Source organism: Schistocerca gregaria, chromosome 3 (genome assembly GCF_023897955.1).
Source record: "Schistocerca gregaria isolate iqSchGreg1 chromosome 3, iqSchGreg1.2, whole genome shotgun sequence".
In the NCBI taxonomy this organism is placed as follows: Eukaryota; Metazoa; Arthropoda; class Insecta; order Orthoptera; family Acrididae; genus Schistocerca; species Schistocerca gregaria.
This window is the reverse complement of record NC_064922.1, coordinates 725,462,840-725,483,635: the sequence shown is the minus strand read 5'-3', so window position 1 is coordinate 725,483,635 and position 20,796 is coordinate 725,462,840. Positions and strand designations below refer to the sequence as shown.

Sequence of the window (20,796 nt, the reverse complement as noted above, 5' to 3'; positions counted from 1 at the left end):
CAATGACTCAAAAATAAAGAACTTAGAACTTTCTACTTTGTTAATTATTTCTTGTGATGTACTAGGTTAATAAGAGGTATGTTGCTTTTGGCAGCGCAAAACTGAATGAGCTGCTTTTTTATTTTTTATTTTTTTTTTTAAGCTAGTTCTACTTGTAAGCAATCAGTCAGTGACGTTCACATTTACTGTTTTTGTTGTTGGTACAATGCTTGTATCATCGGCAAACAGGACTGATCCTCCCTCTTGATTCAAATAAACATTAACATAAAGGAAGGACAGCAGAGAGCCAGTAATCAAGCTCTGTGGAACTCCCATTGTGCTTTCTCCCCATGCAGTTGATGTGACATCCCTCTTTGTATTATTTAGGCAGCCTAGGGTAACTTTCTGCATTATGTTTCTGAAATAGTAACTAAAGTAGGCAATAGCTGAACTACATACTCCAAAAAAACTTAACTTCTCTGTAGAATATTATGACTGACACAGCCAAGTTTCTTTGATAAGTCACAGAAGATCCCAAATGATCATATTTTATCATTTATCACTTATTCTGTGTTCAGTGACTATACAAATAACTGTCCCAGTAGATTGGCTCTCCTGAAATCCAAACTGTGAGTATCCTAATGCTACACAAACGACAGACAACACTTATAATTGGTTCACTGTTTAATTTGCCATCTTATGGAGATTTATACTGTGCAATTCCAAACAAATAAAAATTACTTATAGGTACTAGCAACAGACATCACTGTGCACACACAAAACAAAACTCTGCATTTGATGAAATTCCTTGGCATCCAGATGGCTAAGAAACTGAATTGGCACCAGCATGTGAATAAATTGACTACAAAGTCCTATTTTGCATGCTTCGCTTTTAGAAATTTCTCTCATTGCATTGAACTACAGCCAGATGGATTAGCATACTTTGCATACTTAAACTCAGTATTGTTCTACAGTATAATCTTCTGTGAAAAGATATTTATTCTACAGATGCAGGCAGTAAGAATATTTTGTAAAGCTGACAACCAAATACTCTGCAAAAGTCTCTTCCAAGACTAGTAATTATTACAGTTACATGTCAATACAATTATTCCTTGATAATGTTCTTGTTTAACAATAAGAGTGAATTTAGGATCACCACAATCACAGAGCTAGGAGTAAAAGTAATTTTTGCACAGGCTATGCATCATCATTTAAGGTTCACAAAGCAGTTTTATATACAGGTACTAAAGGCTTTAGCAAGGGCCCAGCAGATATAAGACAGGAAATTGGAAATCCACGCATATTAAAAGTTATATTACAAGAGTACCTTATTCACCACTTCTGTAATTCGTCTGAATGTTCAAACTTAGGATGTAAATTCTACTTAACACTAATGTTTGTTTTAGGCAAGTTTTGACGCAGTATATGGACAACAGTCAGAGAATTATGAAAAATCACATGAACACTTAATCTCATGGATGAAAAAAAACAGCTCAATAACGTAAGAAATGTAAGAGTGGTGCATTTTTAATGAGCTGTTTTTCTAATAATGTGTACAGCAATAAAGTAATCTAAAAGTTAATTTCAATAAGTGTCACTGAAAGCAGATTAGCACTAACCATAATTGTTTGTTAATTTGCCATAGAGAACTAGCATGCAATTGCTACCTCTACTAGTTAATGTATAATTGCACTTGTTGCACATCCTTGAAGCCACTTCTTCATGATGGGCGTTATGAAACATGATATATAAAGAACACATGAACAGTCATGGAAACAAATGAACACAGGACAATATTTGGCAGACATCATATTTTATGTTCCCCCGCATGAACTCAGTTTTTTTCTTATGGCATACTTATATTTTTTGTATCGCTTCAAATATAGTGAATTATTATTCTAAATGGAGTACAATATCACAAGATGAGCCTCAAGGTGCCATTTTGAGTCCAATCTTATTTCTTTTCTATGTAAATGACTTACCCACAAATGTAAATTCCCCATCAATTCTATTTAAAGATGATATTTCTGTTTTAACTGAAGATGACGATGCAGAAACAATATTAAGCTCCACCATAAGCACATTGGATATCCTACAAAATTCACTGCAGTTAAATGGGTTGAAATTGAACACTGAAAAAACCCATGTGGTACATTTCAAAGCCAAACATTTGAAATGTGTGGAACTTAAAACACAACATAACAATCAACTTATGCAAGAAGTTGACACAGTCAAATTCCTGGGACTAAATGTGGAGAACTTAAGGTGGGATACACATATTGACTTCCTATCAAATAAACTAGGCAGTTTGGTATTTGCAGTGCAAATACTAGTGAAGTCTACTGACTTGTCACTAGGTATTGTATAATTTTCTGGAGATGTTCAAATAGTGTATCTCGAATACTGAACCCACAGAAGAATATTATCAGATACATGTGCACTGCACAGCAAACAGGATCTTGTTGCCCACTATTTTGGAAACTGCAAATCCTAATTGTTTCCTCTATTTACATTTATGAAATTATAATCTTCCTGCACTGCAGACAAAAATTATTTGAGGAGAATGATTTTAACCATGCACATAATATGAGATCATTGTCCATGAACCATGGATCTTGCTGTTGGTGAGGTGGTTTGCGTGCTTCAGTGATACAGATAGCTGTACTGTTGGCGCAACCAAATTGGTGGGGTATTTGTTGAGAGGCCAGACAAACATATAGTTCCTGAAGAGCAGCAGCAGCCATTTCAGCAGTTGCAGAAGCAACTGTCTGTATGATTGACTGATCTGGTCTTGTAATGTCAGCCAAAGTGACCTTGCTGTGTTGGTACTGCAAATGGCTGAAAGCAAGGCAAAACTACAGCCATGATTTTTGTTGAGGGCATGCAGCTCTATGGTATGGTTAAATGATGATGGCATCCTCTTGCGTAAAATATTCCAGAGGTAAAATAGTCCTCCTTTCACATCTCTGGGCAGGAACTACTCAAGAAGATGCCATCATCAGTAAAAACAAAATTGATGTTCTATAGATGAAAGGGTGTAATGTTACATCCCTTAATCATGCAAATAGGTTAGAAAATTTAAAAAGGGAAGTGGATTGACTGAAGTTATACAAGGGAAATTTCATAAATAATGTGCAACTGGACTGTCTGATGTAACAATTTTGAAAATTATGTCAGATGTTATGGGAGTTTGAAGAAGAAGCACAAGGATCCTGCAGTGGTCTCAGGTACTGTAATCATTGAAGACCAGAGATCATACATCAAGATCAAAACTTTAGATTGCAAAAACCCAACAGAAATTCACAGTGCATTAAGTGACATTTGTGGTGAGTTTAAAATGGACTGTACTGCAGTTTCACATTAGGTTAATTGTTTCCATTGTGGTCATATGAGCATAGACATTAATCCAAGACTCAAAAGTCCAAAAGCATCAACAGATGAATGAAGTGTGAAACTTGTGGCGCATGCTGTTAAAGAAGATCACAGCATGAATTGTGAGGAACTCTCTGAAGCCACAGGAATTCCCCTAGTGTCAGTGTTGCATATACTGAAAAATGATTTTAAGAAGAAAAAAATAACTGTGAGATGGGTCCCACATCATTTGATTGCTGAAGAGAAGCAGGAACACCTGGACATTGTGCCCTTGCTCAAACAATGATTCAACCATGAAGGTCAAGGATTCTTGTGTTGAATTGTCACTATTTATATGAAACATGGATTAGAGACTTTAAACTGGAGCTGAAATCCCAGTTCAATGAATGGAGAGCTCCAATTTTTCCACATACTAAAAAATTTTGATGCTGTCGAACAAAGTTCAAGCAAATGATGAATTTTGTTTATGATCACCAAGGAATCCTAATGACATATAGAATGCCTGTGGAACAAGTATCACAGCAGTGTATTATTGTAACTTCATGCAAAACTGCACAGAACAATGCACCAAACCCAACCTCAGTTACTCCAGGCTGGGCCACTCATTCTCCACAACAATGCTCGCCAGCATATCGGTGATGTAGTAGCTCAAAAGCTGCATGAATACAGATGGTAAGTGTTGCCACATCCTCCCTACAGCCTGGACATGAATCTGCCAGACTTTGACTTGGATGGAATAATAGAGCTTCCAATAAGCTGGGATTCAGTCACAGAGAAGCAGGGAGTCTATATTGAAGGACTGTAAAGAGATATTGAAAAAGAAATGCGTAAGTAAAAAAAAGTGGTGTCCATTGTTTATGAAATGTCCCTCATATACAGCAGGAATTAGTGAAGTTCGGAGATAGCAGGAATAGGACTTCTGGTCAGGTGAATACAGGTTTATAAAATACAAAATCAAATAGGGATAATGCAGGAGTAGGTTTAATAATGCATAGGAAAATAGGGATGTGCATAAGCTACTATGAACAGCATAGTGAATGCATTATCATAGCCAAGATAGACATGAAGCCCACTCCCACCACAGTCGTACACGTTTATTTGGCAACTAGTTGTGCAGATGGTGATGAGATTGAAGCAATATATGATGAGATAAAACAAATTGTTCATATAGTTACAGGATATGAAAATTTCATTGTGATGGGGCACTGTAATTTGATGTAGGAAAAGGAAGAGAAGGAAAAATTATGCATAAATATGGGCTGGAGGACATGAATGGAAGAGAAAGGCACCTGGTAGAATTTTTCACAGAATATATTTAATCATCATTAACACTTGATTTAAGAAACATGAAGCATGGTTCTATACATGGAAGAGACCTGGAGACCAGAAGATTTGAGATTGGTTATATTATGGTAAGACAGAGATTTTGAAACCAGATTTTAAATTGTAAGACATTTCCAGGGGCTAGTGTGGACTCTGATCATAGTTTATAGGTCATGAACAGTAGATTAAAACTGAAGACACTGAAAAATGTAGGAAGTTAAGGAGATGGGACCTGAGTAAGTTGAAACAACCAGAGGTTGTTGGGAGTTTCAGAGAGAGCATTGGGCAACAATTGTATACAGCAGGCGAAAGAATTACAGCACAAGATGAATGTGTAGCTTTGAGAGATGAAATAGCGAAGTCAGCTGAGGATTAAATAGATAAAAAGACAAGGTGTAGTAGAAATCCTTTGGTAACACAGGAGATATTGATTGTAACTGATGAAAGGAGAAAATATAAAAATGTAGCATATTAAGTAGGTGAAAGGGAATACAAATGTCTAGAAAATGAGATTCACTTGAAGTGCAGAATGGCTAAGCTGGAATGACTAGAGTGTAAGGCTTTGGAAGCATATCCGACTAAATAGAAGATAGATCTGCATAAAGGATAATTAAAGAGGCCTTTGGAGAAAAGAGCTCCGATGAAAAACCAGTCTTAATCGAAGAAGGGGAAGCTGAAAGGTGGGAGTATATAGAGGTACTACATAAGGGAGTTGAACTTGCAGGTATTATTATAGAAATGGAAGAGGGTGTAGATGAAGAAGAGATGGGAGATATGATACTGGGAGAAGAATTTGACAGAGCACTGAAAGACCGAAGTTGGAAGGAGGCTCTGGGAGTAGATGACATTCTGTCAGACCTGCTGATACTTTTGGGCAAGCTAGCAAAGACAAAACTTTTCCATCTAGTGAGTAAGATACATAAGGCAGGCAGAATAGCCTCAGACTTCAGGAAGAATGTGGTAATTCCATTTCCAAAGAAAGCAGATGCTGATATATGTGAAAATTACTTAACTATCAGTTTAATAAGTCATTGTTGCAAAATATTGTCACAAATTCTTTACAGAAGATTGAAGTAACTGTAGAAACTGACCTCAGGAAACATCAGTCTGGATTTTGGAGAAATGTAGGAACATGTGAAGCAATACTGACCCTAAGGCCTAACTTAGAAGATAGGTTAAAGAAAGACAAGCCTATGGTTATAGGATTTGTAGACTTCAAAAAACGCTTTTGACAATGTTGACTGGAATACTCACTTTGCAATTCTGAAGGTACCACTGGTAAAACAGAGGGGGGAGAAATTTCATTCACAACTTGTACAAAAACCAGATGTCAGATATAAAAGTCAAATGGTACATAAAGGATTTAGTGATTGACAAGAGAGTGAGACAGGGTTGTAGCCTATCCTTGATGTTATTCAGTCTGTACATTGATAAATCAGTAAAGGAAACCAAAGAACAATTTGGAGAAAAACTTAAAGTTCAGGGAAAACAAATAAAAACTCTGAGGTTTGGCAATGACATTATAATTCTGTCAGAGACAGCAAAGGACTCGGAAACCAACTAAGTGGAATGGGCAGTGTCTTTAAAGGGGGAGATATGGTGCACAACAACAGAAGAAAGACAAGGATAACACAATGTGGTCAAATTAAATCAGGTGATCCTGAGGGAATTAGATTAGGAAATGAGACACTTAAAGTAGTACATGAGTTTTGCTGTTTGGGCAGTAAAATAACTGATGATGCCTAAAGTGGAAATGATATAAAACACAGAGTGGCTATGGCAAGAAAAGCATTTCTGAAGAAGAGAAATTTGATAACATCAAATATAGATTTAAGTGTTAGAAAGTTGTTGCTGAAATTGTTTGTATGGAGTATAGCAATGTATTGAAATGAACTACAGACAGTAAAAAGTTTAGAGAAAAAGAGACTGGAAGGATTTGAAATGTGGTTCTGTAGAAGAATGCTGGAGACTAGATGGTGTAACGAAACAGGCTGTATTGGGTCATGTGGAGTACGAGATACAGCAGGTTTTGTAGTATGCAATACACACTAAAATGTATGTAGTGTATAAGGTCAGTTAGTGAATAAGGTCACTTAGTGCAACAGTGTGAAATAGTTGTAATGAAAATGTTAAACTCTGTCACAGATCAATTAATGTATGTTCTTAATCAGGCAAAGTAATGTAGTTAGAATAAGTCATTATCACTTTGAAATGAATTTTGGGATTAATTTTGGAAAAGCTTAACATTATGTATCTTTGCAAGCCAGGACAACATATTCTTATGGAAATCACCAACTAATTTAAAATGTAACTATCCAAGCTCATCAAACCATTTAAAACGTAACCAGATCCAGAAGCCCAGCTCCAACATCAAATCTAATGTAACGTCTCGAACCAGCTCCATTCACCAAATCTAACATAGCAATCCCATCAATTCAGGTTTCACATAGTAAAGCTGATCGTACCATGTTTTACATTTTTGGAGGTGATAACGTTGTTGCAGAAAGTCTTGGGTCACTACCAGATGTACACCAATCAATCTGTTGATAACACTTGTTTATTTGTCACAACTTTACAGGCACCAGAACACACCAGATAGTCCTCCAACCACACTCTGCACATGCTCAAGGCTTTGGACAAGGTGTAATTATACATCTTGTCCAAAGCCTTGAGTGCATGTGAAGTGCGGTTGGAGGACAATCTGGTGTGTTCTGGTTTCTGCAAAGTTGTGACAAATAAACAAATGTTGTCAACAGATTAATTGTTGTACTTATGGTAGTGATCCAAGGCTTTCTGCACATACAAAAATGTAAAACAAGATATGATCAGTTGTGCTATGTTAAACTTGAACTGATGGGATTACTGCGTTAGATTTGGTGAATGGAGCTGGTGTGAAAAGTTGCATTAGATTTGATGTCAGAGCTGGCGCCTAGACCTGGTTACATTTTCAATGGTTTGATGAGCTGTGGTAGTTATGTGTTAATGGGTAGACCACATAACTAATGAGAGGGTACTGAATAGAAAGGGGGAGAAAAGAAATTTGTGGCACAACCTGACTAGAAGAAGGGATAGCTTGATAGGACATGTTCTGAGACATAAAGGAATCACCAACTTAGTATTGGAGGCAAAGAGGTGGGAGGAGGGGGAGGAGATAAAAATCATAGAGGGAGATTAAGAGATGAATACAGCAAGCAGATTCAGAAGGATGTAAGTTGCAGTAGCTATTCAGAGATGAAGAGGCTTGTACAAAATAGAGTTTTCCTCCAGAAAACTGCTGCCAGGACATACATCCAGACCTGAGGGCATGTGGTGGGATGATGACAATGATGGCTATGGTGGGTCCAGGTCCATGGGGTCAGCAAGTGGGGACAAGGGCACATCATCCATGTGCTCTTCCTGGGGTGCCCTGGTGGCACCAGCAGGTGGCTGCAAAGACCACATAGTGCCTTGAGTCAGTGAATCTCGGGGAAGAAAATCAAATACATAAAAGAGCCAATGCATTTCTGGATCAAGCATCTTTCCCAGTGCCTGCTGTTTCCATAAACCCTGAAAAGAGCAAGATCATACATTGCAAAGTGACATTTGAGGACCATTAATGGCATTGGATGCTGCAGTGGGTGCAGCAAGTGCAGCAGCATCCGATGGCGGCGGCCATGTAGAAGTTCCTCCAGTGACGGTCCATCTCCCGTCTGATACTGGGAATGCAACCAACAAAGCCCAACATTGCAATTTTTGGGCAGTGCATGTAGGAAGTGGCTTTGATGGATGAAACAAGGACAGCAAAGGCTTGTGGTCTGTCGCTAAATAGAACATGCAACCATACAAATAGTGATGGAATTTTGTCATACCCTACACAATAGTGAGAACTTGTTTTTCAATTTGTGAAATGTTCCACTGAATTTGAGTTAACATCATTGAGGCAAAAGCAATAGGTCTGTCTTGTGCACATATTCTGTGTGAAAGCCCAGTGCTGTTTCCATCAGAAGAAGCATCAACTTGCAAATCTGCTGGCTTGGCAGTTTCAAAATGCACCAAGCAAAGCATTTTTGAGTTTCTGAAATGCATCTTGACATTCTTTAGTCCACACAAAAGGCAACTTGCTGTGATGTAAGAATTGTAATGGGGCTGTAATCTGTGAATCATTCAGAACGAAATGAATATGGTATGTCAACTTGCCTAGTACTGACTGCAGTTCAGATACATTGCGAGTAACAAGCAGGCCACGGATTGCAAGTATGTGAGATTGGAGGGGGTGCACATCCTGACTGTTTATTGCATGTCCAAAGGACCATAGTTCAGTTTGAAAAAAGTCACACTTTTCGAGCTGACACTTGACTCATGCATCTGACAACAATCGAGGGTGGGGGGGGAGGGGGGATACGCAAATTGGCAATATGTTCCTCTGGTGTAGAACGTGAGATGCCAATATCATAAAGATAGTTTGAACAAAATTGCACTTTTGCAGTCGGCTGTTCCAAGTAATGTTGACAAATGGCGAATGCAGAAACACTGCTGTAGGGCAAACGCAAATACTTGAATAGTCCTATGTGTTTATTTATAACAAACAATTTCTGTGATTTTTCATCCAATGGAATTTTCAAGTAGGCATTTCGCAAATCTATCTTAGAAAAGTAACATCCAGCACCAAGCCTGTCCATGAGTTCCTCAGGGCGAGGTAATGGATAAGTGTGCCTGTGGGTTGACTGTAGACTTGAAGTCCACATAAATGCGAATGTGACCAGAAAACTTAGACAACAATACAAGAGGACTAGCCAATTGACTAGCTTGAATGGGAGCAATTACACCATTATGTTGCAATTCTTTCAATTCTCCAGCTACTCTGCCTCGTAAAACAATTGGAACAGGTTGGGCCCAAAAAGACTTAGGCTGTGCATTTTCTTTCAGTGTAATATGCACTACAAAGTTATTAGCTTTTCACATTCCTTCTGAAAATAGTTCAGTAAATTCTTTAAGCAAGCTAGTGATACTGCCTTTGGGATCACAAACCGATATGGAAAGAATATTGTTGTGGATGCTAAGGCCAAACAAATCAAAGGCATCTAAACTTATAATGTTCTCACTCTCTCTTGATCTCAACACAGTAAAATTCACTGTCCGAGTGTGATATTTGTACATGGCTAGCAACCTACACTGTCCAAGCACTGTAATTACAAGCAGTGAGATGCTTTCTAGATTTAGAAAGTTGTGGTTTGCCTAATTGTTCATATGTGGCCTGATTTAGCAAGGTTACTAAGGCACCCATGTCTAACTGAATGTTCACACAATGACCAGCAATTCATTATGAGACAAATAGTTTGTTAGAACATCATTGTACAGCATTAGGATTAGAATGGGGCACAACCTTAATTTTACTTTTGGCAGAATCCATTGTAGGTTTAGAAAACGCAGTGTCCAGCTAGAAAATAACAATTGAATGTTGTGGACAATGATTCTGTTATTACACTACAGATCTTAGTTCCGTAGTGAAGTTTTATGATCTGTAGCATCAGAGTACTTGGCAATATAACAAAATCTTTTACAGACTAATTTTCCTGAGAGCAGGCAAAATTGGTGTTTTTGTGCCATTGTCAACAAAGTGCTCGAACATAGCCTTTTTTCTGCATGTGTAACACTTTGCATTATGTGAAAGGCAATTTTGTCTTTTATGGTGAGCAGAACATCTAGGGCAAGACCTCACTACGTTCACAGGCCTGTTTACCTGTCTATGTGGTTGTGTACATGCTCGTTGTTGTGGCTGCTTGGGGCAGTCACAAGCAAGGAGCAACGTGACCCAACAATCAGGGCCTGGTCAAACTTACCGGCTGCTGTGACTCCCAAATCATACTGCTCTTAAGTTTTGCAACACTTGGGGAAGTAATGGATCAGAGTACTTTAAGATTTGTTCCCATATACTACTATATGGGACATTGAATGTAATTGCATCCCTAATCATTAGGTTACTATAAAAGTTACCACAACTAAACTTAAATTTACACTCCCTAGTCATGCCCATTAGTTCTGTGTACCACTGATGGTATGTCTCCTCCAGCTTTTCCTGCAAGAAAAAGGACTGATATCTGGCTGCAGCTACTTGGACTTGCTAGTCATAATATTGAATTAATGCAGCAATTACTTTTTGTAGCTGAGTTTGTGGGAGACACAGTTGGGAATAATTTCTGTATTAACCTGAACACTGGGGACCCTGCAATCAAAAGAAAGTATTGTGGTTTCATAGTACCTTGAACTCGATGAACTTCACAATGTGCTTGAAACTGTGTCAGGTATTTGAGCCATTCCTCTTCAGTGTCATTAAATTGCCGAAATGGTGTTATGCTGGTCAGCAGCACTTGTTAGGCTAGTTGGTTGTTGTTGTTGTTGTTGTTGTTGTTGTGTGGTCGACTTGGTGTGTGCAGCCAGAAGTTGTTGTACCGTCATCAACAAAGCAGCAATTTGTTAGGTCTGAAGCTGAAAAGCTTGTATTAGAGCCATCACATTGGTCGTATGTGCCTGAGGTGGAGGAACAGGGGATGGAGGGGATGGGGTAGCCATGGTTTACACAAATATGTTGTACCAAAACAGGAAGCAATGCCTGTTCTGTGGCGCCCCTCTCCTCAAATACATGCAAGAACACTACAAAAAACTAGCGAACACTTAAATATGATCACCCCTGGAATCTGAAACACAAGAGAAGCAAGCAAAATTTGCACCAAATTTCACTCATTGCCTACTTCTCTCTCTCTCTCTCTCTCTCTCTCTCTCTCTCTCTCTTTTTTTTTTTTTTTTTTTTTTTTGCATTGTCTCGTAGTCGCTGTAGACTTGTACCATGGGAGGCAAGGAGAGGATGTTGGTTGCCGGTATCCTCTTTCTATAATACAAACTGCAAGCATATATTAACTGGGCTCTTTATTCACAAGAATAGAATATTACTTAACCCAAGACAGTCCAGGTGTTGTGGTACAAGCTGTCCGTAATAGACCACACTAGCATCACTGCTGGTGACGTACAAGTCCGCTATGTACTGTATTCTGGTTGCTATGCGCTGCCTGTGACTGTCTGTGACTGCAAGTGAGTGGGCTGGGACTGATGTCTCAGTGACTCACTGGATGACAGACTGGCACATCCTGGGCCATCAGTCCACAGTGGCGATCTAAATGCTGGTGGTGGAGAGGGTGTTGGCAGGGTGTTTCTTGCGGGTTTGTCCTTGGCCTCTCTCCTGATAGGCTTGTTGCTTGCACCTACTATCAATCTTTTCACAACCTCTTTGCAACCTTGTGTGCTGGTGACAGCTTATGCCAGTATATTATTATTATGCTGTTTGTTAACATCAGCTGTTCTATGTCTGTAGTGAAATTTTACCACAGCTTTGGCATGTCTCCTATATGTGACTCAAATGAGTTATATTATGTATGTTATGATTTTAAAAAACCACAATTCCCCCCCCAAAAAATCCTTTTTGTTTTAAAAGGAACACACAATCTTTCCTAGAGGGAAGCTATTAATGCCACAAAATTTTGGTTTCCCAAATATAATTTTTATGATTTACATACTCATCTACCCAATTCAGGACACAAAGGACACTAACAGGATGTTTTTTCCTGTTTAGTTCTCCCAAGATTTCACCAAAGAGGTGCAGTACAGTTTCCTCTGTAGAGAAGTCTTTATTCAGCTGAAATATGAGCTAACTAACAAGTTCCCTTTTTTTAAAAAAAACTAAAAATCTGGAAAGACATTAATGATTCTATAATAGGATGGTATTTGCTTGTTCCTTTTTCAGATGGATATTGTTACTGCATGTTTAAGTCTGTCAGAAAATATATTCCAAGTACTTAACTAATTACAAAGATTGCTTAATGGAGAAAAGGGTCCTGTCTATGTTATAAAATTCATTTGGAAACCTCATTGTAGTAAATGGATTTACTGTATGTTAATAATCTTATAACATTTGTAATTTCTTTAGAGGATTCATATTTGAAACTACAGTCTGTTGATGGTGCATATGATGAAATGAGCCTAATGTATCTACACTGGATTCCTTAAAGCCCCTTTGGCTGCTGTCATAGCTAGAAAATAACAATTGAATGTTGTGGACAATGATTCTGTTATTACACTACAGATCTTAGTTCCGTAGTGAAGTTTTATGATCTGTAGCATCAGAGTACTTGGCAATATAACAAAATCTTTTACAGACTAATTTTTTCATTCATTAAACAAAAATTCATTATTAATCTAAACACTTCTGCAAAGCACCATTAAAAACTTAAGATAACTGTTAATGTTATTATAAAGTGGGAAAGGTGATTCATAAATGTTTGTGTTGGTACATTACCATTACTATAAAACATTAAACAGAAGGTTATTTGAATTACGTTTCAGACCACTTGAAAATTTCCATTTGTTAATGATAATAACTTGACATATTTTTTTAAAATATTAGATATTCAGGATCTAAGCTGTACACCAAAACTTTTTAGGATGAACTTTATGTGTCAAATTTGTCTTTGATTTTATTTAGGTCAGGCATTAACAAATTTAATTGAAAATGCTGTATGAAAGATAAAATGGCGTCTACTCACCAGGTACCACAGAAGGGGTAATGTGGCATGGTTTAGTGATATTGAATTAAAAAGACAATCTACCATTTAAGCCTTTCAATGGCATTTAAATCTGATGAAAATAAGATAAGCTACTGCAAGGAAAAAGTTGCCTGAAACCTTGCAGAAAAAGTTGTCTCTGACACCTTTTTTGCACCTTATGTTTCTTCCAATCCATTGTTTGTGGTGAATTATCTTTCTTTCCATCTTTTTTATTTCCTGTATTTCCTTTCCCTTTATGAAGTAACTAGAAATACAATGTTATAAATGTATTATCTTTTTGAAATATTTAAATGTTGTAATCTCTGGTATTCATCTTCAGAACGTCCACAAATGTTAGTTCACTAAATCCCAGAATATATATAAGTATACAGCCTTTCCGTCCTTTTTTTATCAAAAATATGACATTTAGTAGAAGCCTCTGGTCTATGCAAAAGTACCTATTAGGAATACAATCTGGACACATCTTGAAAATCATTACGCTCCATTACAATCAGATTAGAAATTTCTGTAAATCTTGAAATTCATTTAAAGAATGCTGAGTGTGTTTGGTAACTTACACTAACAATAAAACTATAATCCATTTATAAAACAAAAGCAATTATTTGAAAAGTGAAGTTTCATGAGGGGCAGGACACCTGGACATTAAAATAAGCACCATACTTGATAATGATTAAATGTTCAAAATCAAAGATAAGCATGCAACTAGAAATGTACATTCTTGTTGCCATTTGCAAACCAAATTCCACATGTTTTCCCCATCTGATTCAGTTTTCCATTCCCTAACTTTAGTTTAAAAACTGTTTATAAATCATAAAAGTGTGGTCATAAATTTTTCAGTAATAACTACCATAATTTGTTTGATATAGTTTTTACTGAAATAAAAAATTCACAAAGCTGTTCAAAAATATTTTGTAGCTGAAACAACTGTTAAATGGTGAGAATTGATGAGAAATAAAACACCTACACTACTTACTTCAACTGTCCTTTTCCAAGCTTGCTTTGCTGTTAGCTTTAGTCCTAGATCTTGCTACATACACACACCCACACCCACACACCCACCCACACACACACACACACACACACACACACACACACACACACACACACACACACACACACACACTGGAAATCTTGCAAATTATTGTTCATAATCGAATGCGGCATCCAATGTTAATAATAAATTATGCAAATCTAAAGAACATCAAAGGGACTGTTCATACTTGTATCAAGCCTCTCATATAAATAACAATGAGGAATGACATCCTTGATATTCTGAAAAAAAAATGTAGAGTTAAAACTTTGAATGTTTCCTGGTAGTTTCATTTTTAATGATATTGCTTGCTTGCATAATAAAAAATAGAATCACACACTGTAAACATATAACATTAGGCTCCAGATATTAAGTGCTTTCTACTTAATGCTGTAGAAATAGAGATTCTAGTGTTTTTATTCAGTTCTATCACACATTTCTTATAACATATGTTCCTCCAATTTAAATTATATAGGCTAACATATATATCTCTGTTTACAGATGTAAAGTAATATCTATGAGGGGAATCTAAAAATTTTGGTGAATGGTATTATAAAATATAGGTACAAGCATAACACCTTTGGTGATCTTCAAACTAATATCTATTAACCACACAGCAATTTACCAATATTTATACAGCAGATGGAAAATATTAATGAAAGTTTCTTATGGAAATGCTTGAAACATTGATACCCCTTGTATTTGCATGTCAATCAAATCTGATGCAGAAATCTGTTTCGTGACAGTTTCTAGTAAGAGAAAATATGAAGCCTGGTGACATGCAACAGTGAATTCTCCAGTTCTTATTATCCATGCTGTTTTCTGCTTTTCCTTCAGTTTGCTTGCTGTAAATCAGAAAATGATTTTCCGTGTATCCTAGCCATGTGAATATTGAAGTCAACAATCTGATCCTCAGCTCCTGTGATATCGCTCTCATGGATTGTAGTAATTTTGCGCAATCATTTGTCACTCTGTCTCAGTGGTGTTTGTTATCATGTTAGCTGGCAGTTCCTTTTCAAACAGAAAAGCAATTTAACCAATCAAACACACTTCCATGTTAAGTCTTTTGTTTCATAGCCTTGCACCAACATCGTACACACCTACATCACTGTTTTTCACAGCCTGTAACAAAACTTGATGTGACTTTTCACAAACATTATGTTTGACTGTCCACAGCAGACAAATCTGTTTCAGACTATGCCTGCAATGTTATGTGGCATTTTTCAACATATTCTCTCTCTCTCTCTCTCTCTCTCTCTCTCTCTCTCCACCCCCACCCCTCTATCTCTCTCTCACTCTCTGTCTGTACAAGTGCGTATAATTAACATGGATTGCTATTTACATGTCACCCCATTCACCAAACTTTCTAGAGAGACCCTACACTTTGGCTCGTACCAAAGAAGGCCTACATGAAATCATTATGTTATTAATAATTTTCAGTCATTCCTCATAGTTCAGAATATAATAAATGTTAATTAAAACAGTAAACTCTATTTCTGTAACTTTATTACAAGCTTGTTATTTATAAACAATTCACCTTGATCAGAAATTAAATGCAGGGCTGAGGGCTATAATTGGCTGCAAGTATGCTTCTGTTCCTGCTGTGTAAAAACTGTGTGTGTGGCTGTACTGGAATGGCCTTTTTATCAGCAAGTTCATATTTGCTTTAGTTGTAATACATAAATAATTTATGAGTTTTACAAGACACACTTTCAGTATTAATGACATCCAGTGAAGCACATATATGTTATACCTGTAAATAGAAGTCTTTGTGAAACTACTATCTTATAATGTCACTTCTCTAATACCTAAATGAGAAATTTTTATGAATAACACATTAAATTTTACTCACATGAATGTAAAAATAATGTATGTGATGTGTAGAAATAGATTCTTAAACGTTTTTATCCCAACAAAAAAGGTTATCTTTAATAATTTGCATTTTTATGACAGAACTTTTCTTCCCAGGTTTATAAGCATGTCTGAAAATTTTTTCTGTGTGTTTATCATATTTTTAAATCAATTAAGAATTTCTCTGCATATGTTAGTAACTGTGCATCCTACAAAAACATGCAATAAAAATTGTCAGTCATGTTAATCCTACAGAAGATGTTAGTGACAACTCCATCCATGAAACAAAAAATGTGTGGTTTCTCTTGAGTCAGGGATAGTGTATATAAACTCAGTGCTATGCATGAATCTGTTTGATGGCATATTTAATAATGTTTTTAAAAAATAAGGCAAGCTTATCAATTGTGTACCCCTTTTAGCACACTGCTTCCTATGAAGCACAATTGCAATATTTCCATTCAAAACATCATGTTAATTTTGTGTGTTAGTTAAGCTATCGAATGTGCATGAAAGAGCCACAGCAACAGCAGCACTGCATGTTTATAATTGTTAAGTATAGCTTGAGTCAATAATTTTTACAAATAAATATTTATTTATTTATTACTTTATCTAGGTATTTACTTCTTACTTTACTATGCATTATTGCTTCAGGTCACTAACATTATCACCTCAGATGTTGAAATGTGACTGGACAACTTATACACAAGGATATTTTTACACTTAATATGTGAAGAATGCATATAAAGATCAAAACAGAAAGTACATAAAACAAATGTATTCTGTACACAAAGATATGGTAATTATATCTTAAATAATACTTGAGATAATATAATTTCAATTTACATATGTTGCAGAATTATGGACAGTACTGATGTCCTGAAACACCGAGACATGACAAGAAATCATATTACTTCCACAGAGTATTCTGGTCGCTTTGATGGCAGTAACCAGTTGTTCAGGTATACTTCACTGTTTTATCCATCAGTAAAAATTATGTGCATCACAATTTCTTACTATTACTTCACAGTTTTCTCTCTTAAACTTAGATATAATTATTTTTCTTCTTTTCCAATGTTGTATATTTTTATTTTTATGTGATTCATTGTATTATGAAAATAAATTTAAAAGCACACATTGATTGCGCTACATAAGCTACTTTATTTAACGTATCCAGAGACCAACAACATACAGATACAAACAGTACATGTACCCCCAGATAACATGCACTCTCACATTACTCATGTTGCCAGCCTTTAAAACACCATGCAGCAAACATTGCATTTTACAAACTGCTTAACTCATTCAGCTTTGCCCCCTTGAAATACAGTGTTTCTTTCCCTAAATTTTAATCATATATGTTACATTTTTTATAGCAATAATGAAAATTCTTGGCTGAAACAATACATCAAATAAAGGAACGGCAACTACTTCCTTACAGAGGACTGGTTTGTGGCACACAGAAATACATAACAGAAAATAGTTAAAACTAACATTTGAGCTCTTGCCTTTTTTTTATAGTAAGAGTACACACATTCACACACACAACCAAACAGACACCCAAATGTATGTGGCCATTGTAGCATCAAGATTGATTATTGAATATCAATTATTGAAAGCAGTTGCCTGCATAGATGAAGGTGGGGAGGGGATAGGGAAGAATCCATGAGGCAAGGAGGAGATAGCAGGTCTTTTGCCAGACGACTCAGCAACTGCACAATAAGACAAAAGCAAGTCAGAGGGCAGACCATAAAATGGACAGACAGACAGACAGATGGATGAGGGGGGAGAGAGAGAGAGAGAGAGGAGAAAAGGAGAGGAAGGTGATGATGAAGAGTGAGACACAGAGGAGAGAGAATAAGGGAGAAGGGTGGAAAAAAGGGGAGAGAGAGAGAGAGAGAGAGAGAGAGAGAGAGAGAGAGAGAGAGAGAGAGAGAGAGAGAGATGGGTGCCACAGATGAAAGAGTCATGGGAGAAGGCAGTACACTATATGGGTGGGGAAGGACTAGTGTGGACAGAAGAGAGAAGGGAAAAAGTAAGGTTTTACAGTGAAAACAAGTTAGTGAAGGCTTAGGCCATAGGTCAGCGGGGTGTGAAAGTGTAGCACATGCTGGAGTTCTGGAGAGACCCTTCCCCTCCCCCTGCCCCCAGCCTAAACCTCTGCTAACTCATGTACATTGCCCCCCCCCCCCCCAACTTTTCCCTTCTCTCTTCAGCCCACACCAGTCTTTCCCCACACTTGCAGTGTACCACCAGTGCTTTCTTACAGCACTCTTCCTCCTTCACCCCCTCCCCAAGCAGTCTCTCTCTCTCTCTCTCTCTCTCTCTCTCTCTCTCTCTCTCTCTCTCTCTGTCTGTCTCTCTCTCTCGCTATCCCCCCTCTTCCCTCTTTTTTTCCATATCTCTCCTTTAGTTTCTCCCCCCCCCCCCCCCCCTCATCTGCCTCTTTATCACCATATTTCTCTTCTTTCCTCACCCTTTCGCTGTCTGTATTCCTTATATGGTCTATCCTTTTTGTCTTGTTGCCATCGCTATCTGATGAAGGACCTGCCTCACACTGACCTGCTACCCCTTCTTGCCTCATGCATCTTTCCCTATCCCCTTCCCACCTTCATCTACCGAGGCAACTACTTTCAGTAATTAATTTCAGTAACCAGTCTTGCTGCTATCTCAGTTGTGTAAGTTTGGTTGTCCTTGTGATTGTGTTATGAGTGTGTTTAATTTTACTAGAAAAAGAGCAAGAGTTCAAAATCTCCTCCTGGTTTCTATGACATATTTCTGTGTGCCATGCAGTGACCCTCTATAGGTAAGTGGTTGCCTTTCCCATATTTTATAGACTTTTACAGTTTTTAGTTATTCACACATAAAACTGTTATTCGTTTAAATATTTCTAAAAGGAAGTTACAGTAATTGTTTTATAGCAGCATTTCTAATTTTCTCAGACTTTGATCTTTGCAGAGCTTTGGTAAGTATACCTAACAACTGTTTTTCTGTACTATAACACTTCATCTAAAACCAATTTTCTCTGTATGGTTCATTAACATAGTGGAAATTCATGTCTATGTGTTTGCTTCATCTAACTGCCTGTCCTGATTTGATCATCTAGATGGCACCTTGATTGTCTACATGAAGTATGGTCTTCACTTCTCTTCTGAATAGCTCTGGCGGTAGGTTCTTGATATGTTTTATTTCTTTCACATATTTTACTACTGAAATGTAGCCTGCTTTAGTTGATGAAGTAACTACCACACTTCATTTCTTGGATCACCATTAGAAACAAGAATATATACAGTCGTATACCTCTTGTTTCTTTAGTCTTGTGAATGATTGACATCACAGTAGACATTGAAATGAATAGTGTCATCTTCTTCATAGTCTTTCTTTTTATGAAAAAGACAATAATTCTTTATATCTGGTAGGTATCTCAGAGCCTTTTGATATTCTGGTAATATTTTCTCTATGGGTCTTCTGTGAAGCGGCTCTCCGAAATGACTGTGAATCCAGGATCTTGTCTGGTTTAAATGGCAAATAAAGGAAACTTCCTTTGGCTTCACTATAAGGAAATTTAATGTTTTCATTTTCTTGATTTTCTTCGTCTGACTTCCCCTCTGGGAGTAATGGAGCCTCCTTGGCCTTGCAGTCAATCATACTGAAATTTTCTAGTACTTTCTTCACATACCGTTCTTGGTGTAGAAATATTCCATCATCTTGTATCTACAGTATTTGTGTCCCTAAGTAAATATATGGATTTTCTTACAAGACATTTCAAAATTCTTCTTACATTTCTTCAACATTTCTCAATTTTGTCCAAGTATTGTCTTATGATTAGCCATATACATACCTTTAGTTACATCTTTAAATGTGCACTGATGTGATTTTGAGTGCATTAGTCCTATTTTTAGGAAATCTATAAAAATTTTATTCCATCTGGATGGAGCTTGTTTAAGTCCACACAGAGCTACCTTCAAAACACAAATCTTCCCAGCACCTTCTATCCTTATTAAAATTTCTTCATCCAGTTTCCCATAGAGAAAGGCTGTTTTCACATCAGACACTCTCATATGAAAACTATTCTCTGCTGCCTGAGTTAATAACAGTCTTAGTGAACAGATATCTCTACTGGGATGAATAATTCCTGATAACATATATTCTTTTCTTGTTCAAAATCTCTGACAAGCAGCCTAGCTTTACTTTAAAAATCCATTTACTTCTCAAGATCTCTTTCCCTATTGCCTCCTTTGGATTCACCAACTTACATGTGTCATTCTTCTCAAATGAATTGTTTCTTCTTCTCTTGCTTTTATCCACTTTTCTTTACTTATACCAGATAGATTATATAATGGTAAGGCAGAGATTTAGAAACCAGGTTTTAAATTTTTAGACATTTCCAGGGACAGATGTGGACTCCGATCACAATCTGTTGGTTATGAGCTGTAGATTAAAACTGAAGAAACTGCAAAAAGGTAGGAATTTAAGAAGATGTGACCTGGATAAACTGACAGAACCTGAGGTTGTAGAGAGTTTCAGGGAGAGCATTAGGGAACAATTGACAGGAATGGGGGAAAGAAATACAGGAGAAGAAGAATGGGTAGCTTTGAGGGATGAAATAGTGAAGACAGCAGAGGACCAGGTTGGTAAAAGACGAGAGCT

The 20,796-nt window shown here is 37.0% G+C and overlaps 1 protein-coding gene across 1 annotated transcript in view; it reads left to right on the top strand.

Moving 5' to 3' along the window:
• LOC126355582 (glutamate receptor ionotropic, NMDA 2B) overlaps window positions 1–20,796 on the top strand; it is a 1,429,141-nt gene that overhangs the window by 1,383,686 nt on the left and 24,659 nt on the right. Inside the window, exon 18 of the mRNA XM_050005946.1 lies at window positions 17,004–17,108. Within this exon, the coding sequence (XP_049861903.1) occupies window positions 17,004–17,108 (105 nt within the window). The remainder of the gene's footprint in view (window positions 1–17,003; window positions 17,109–20,796) is intronic.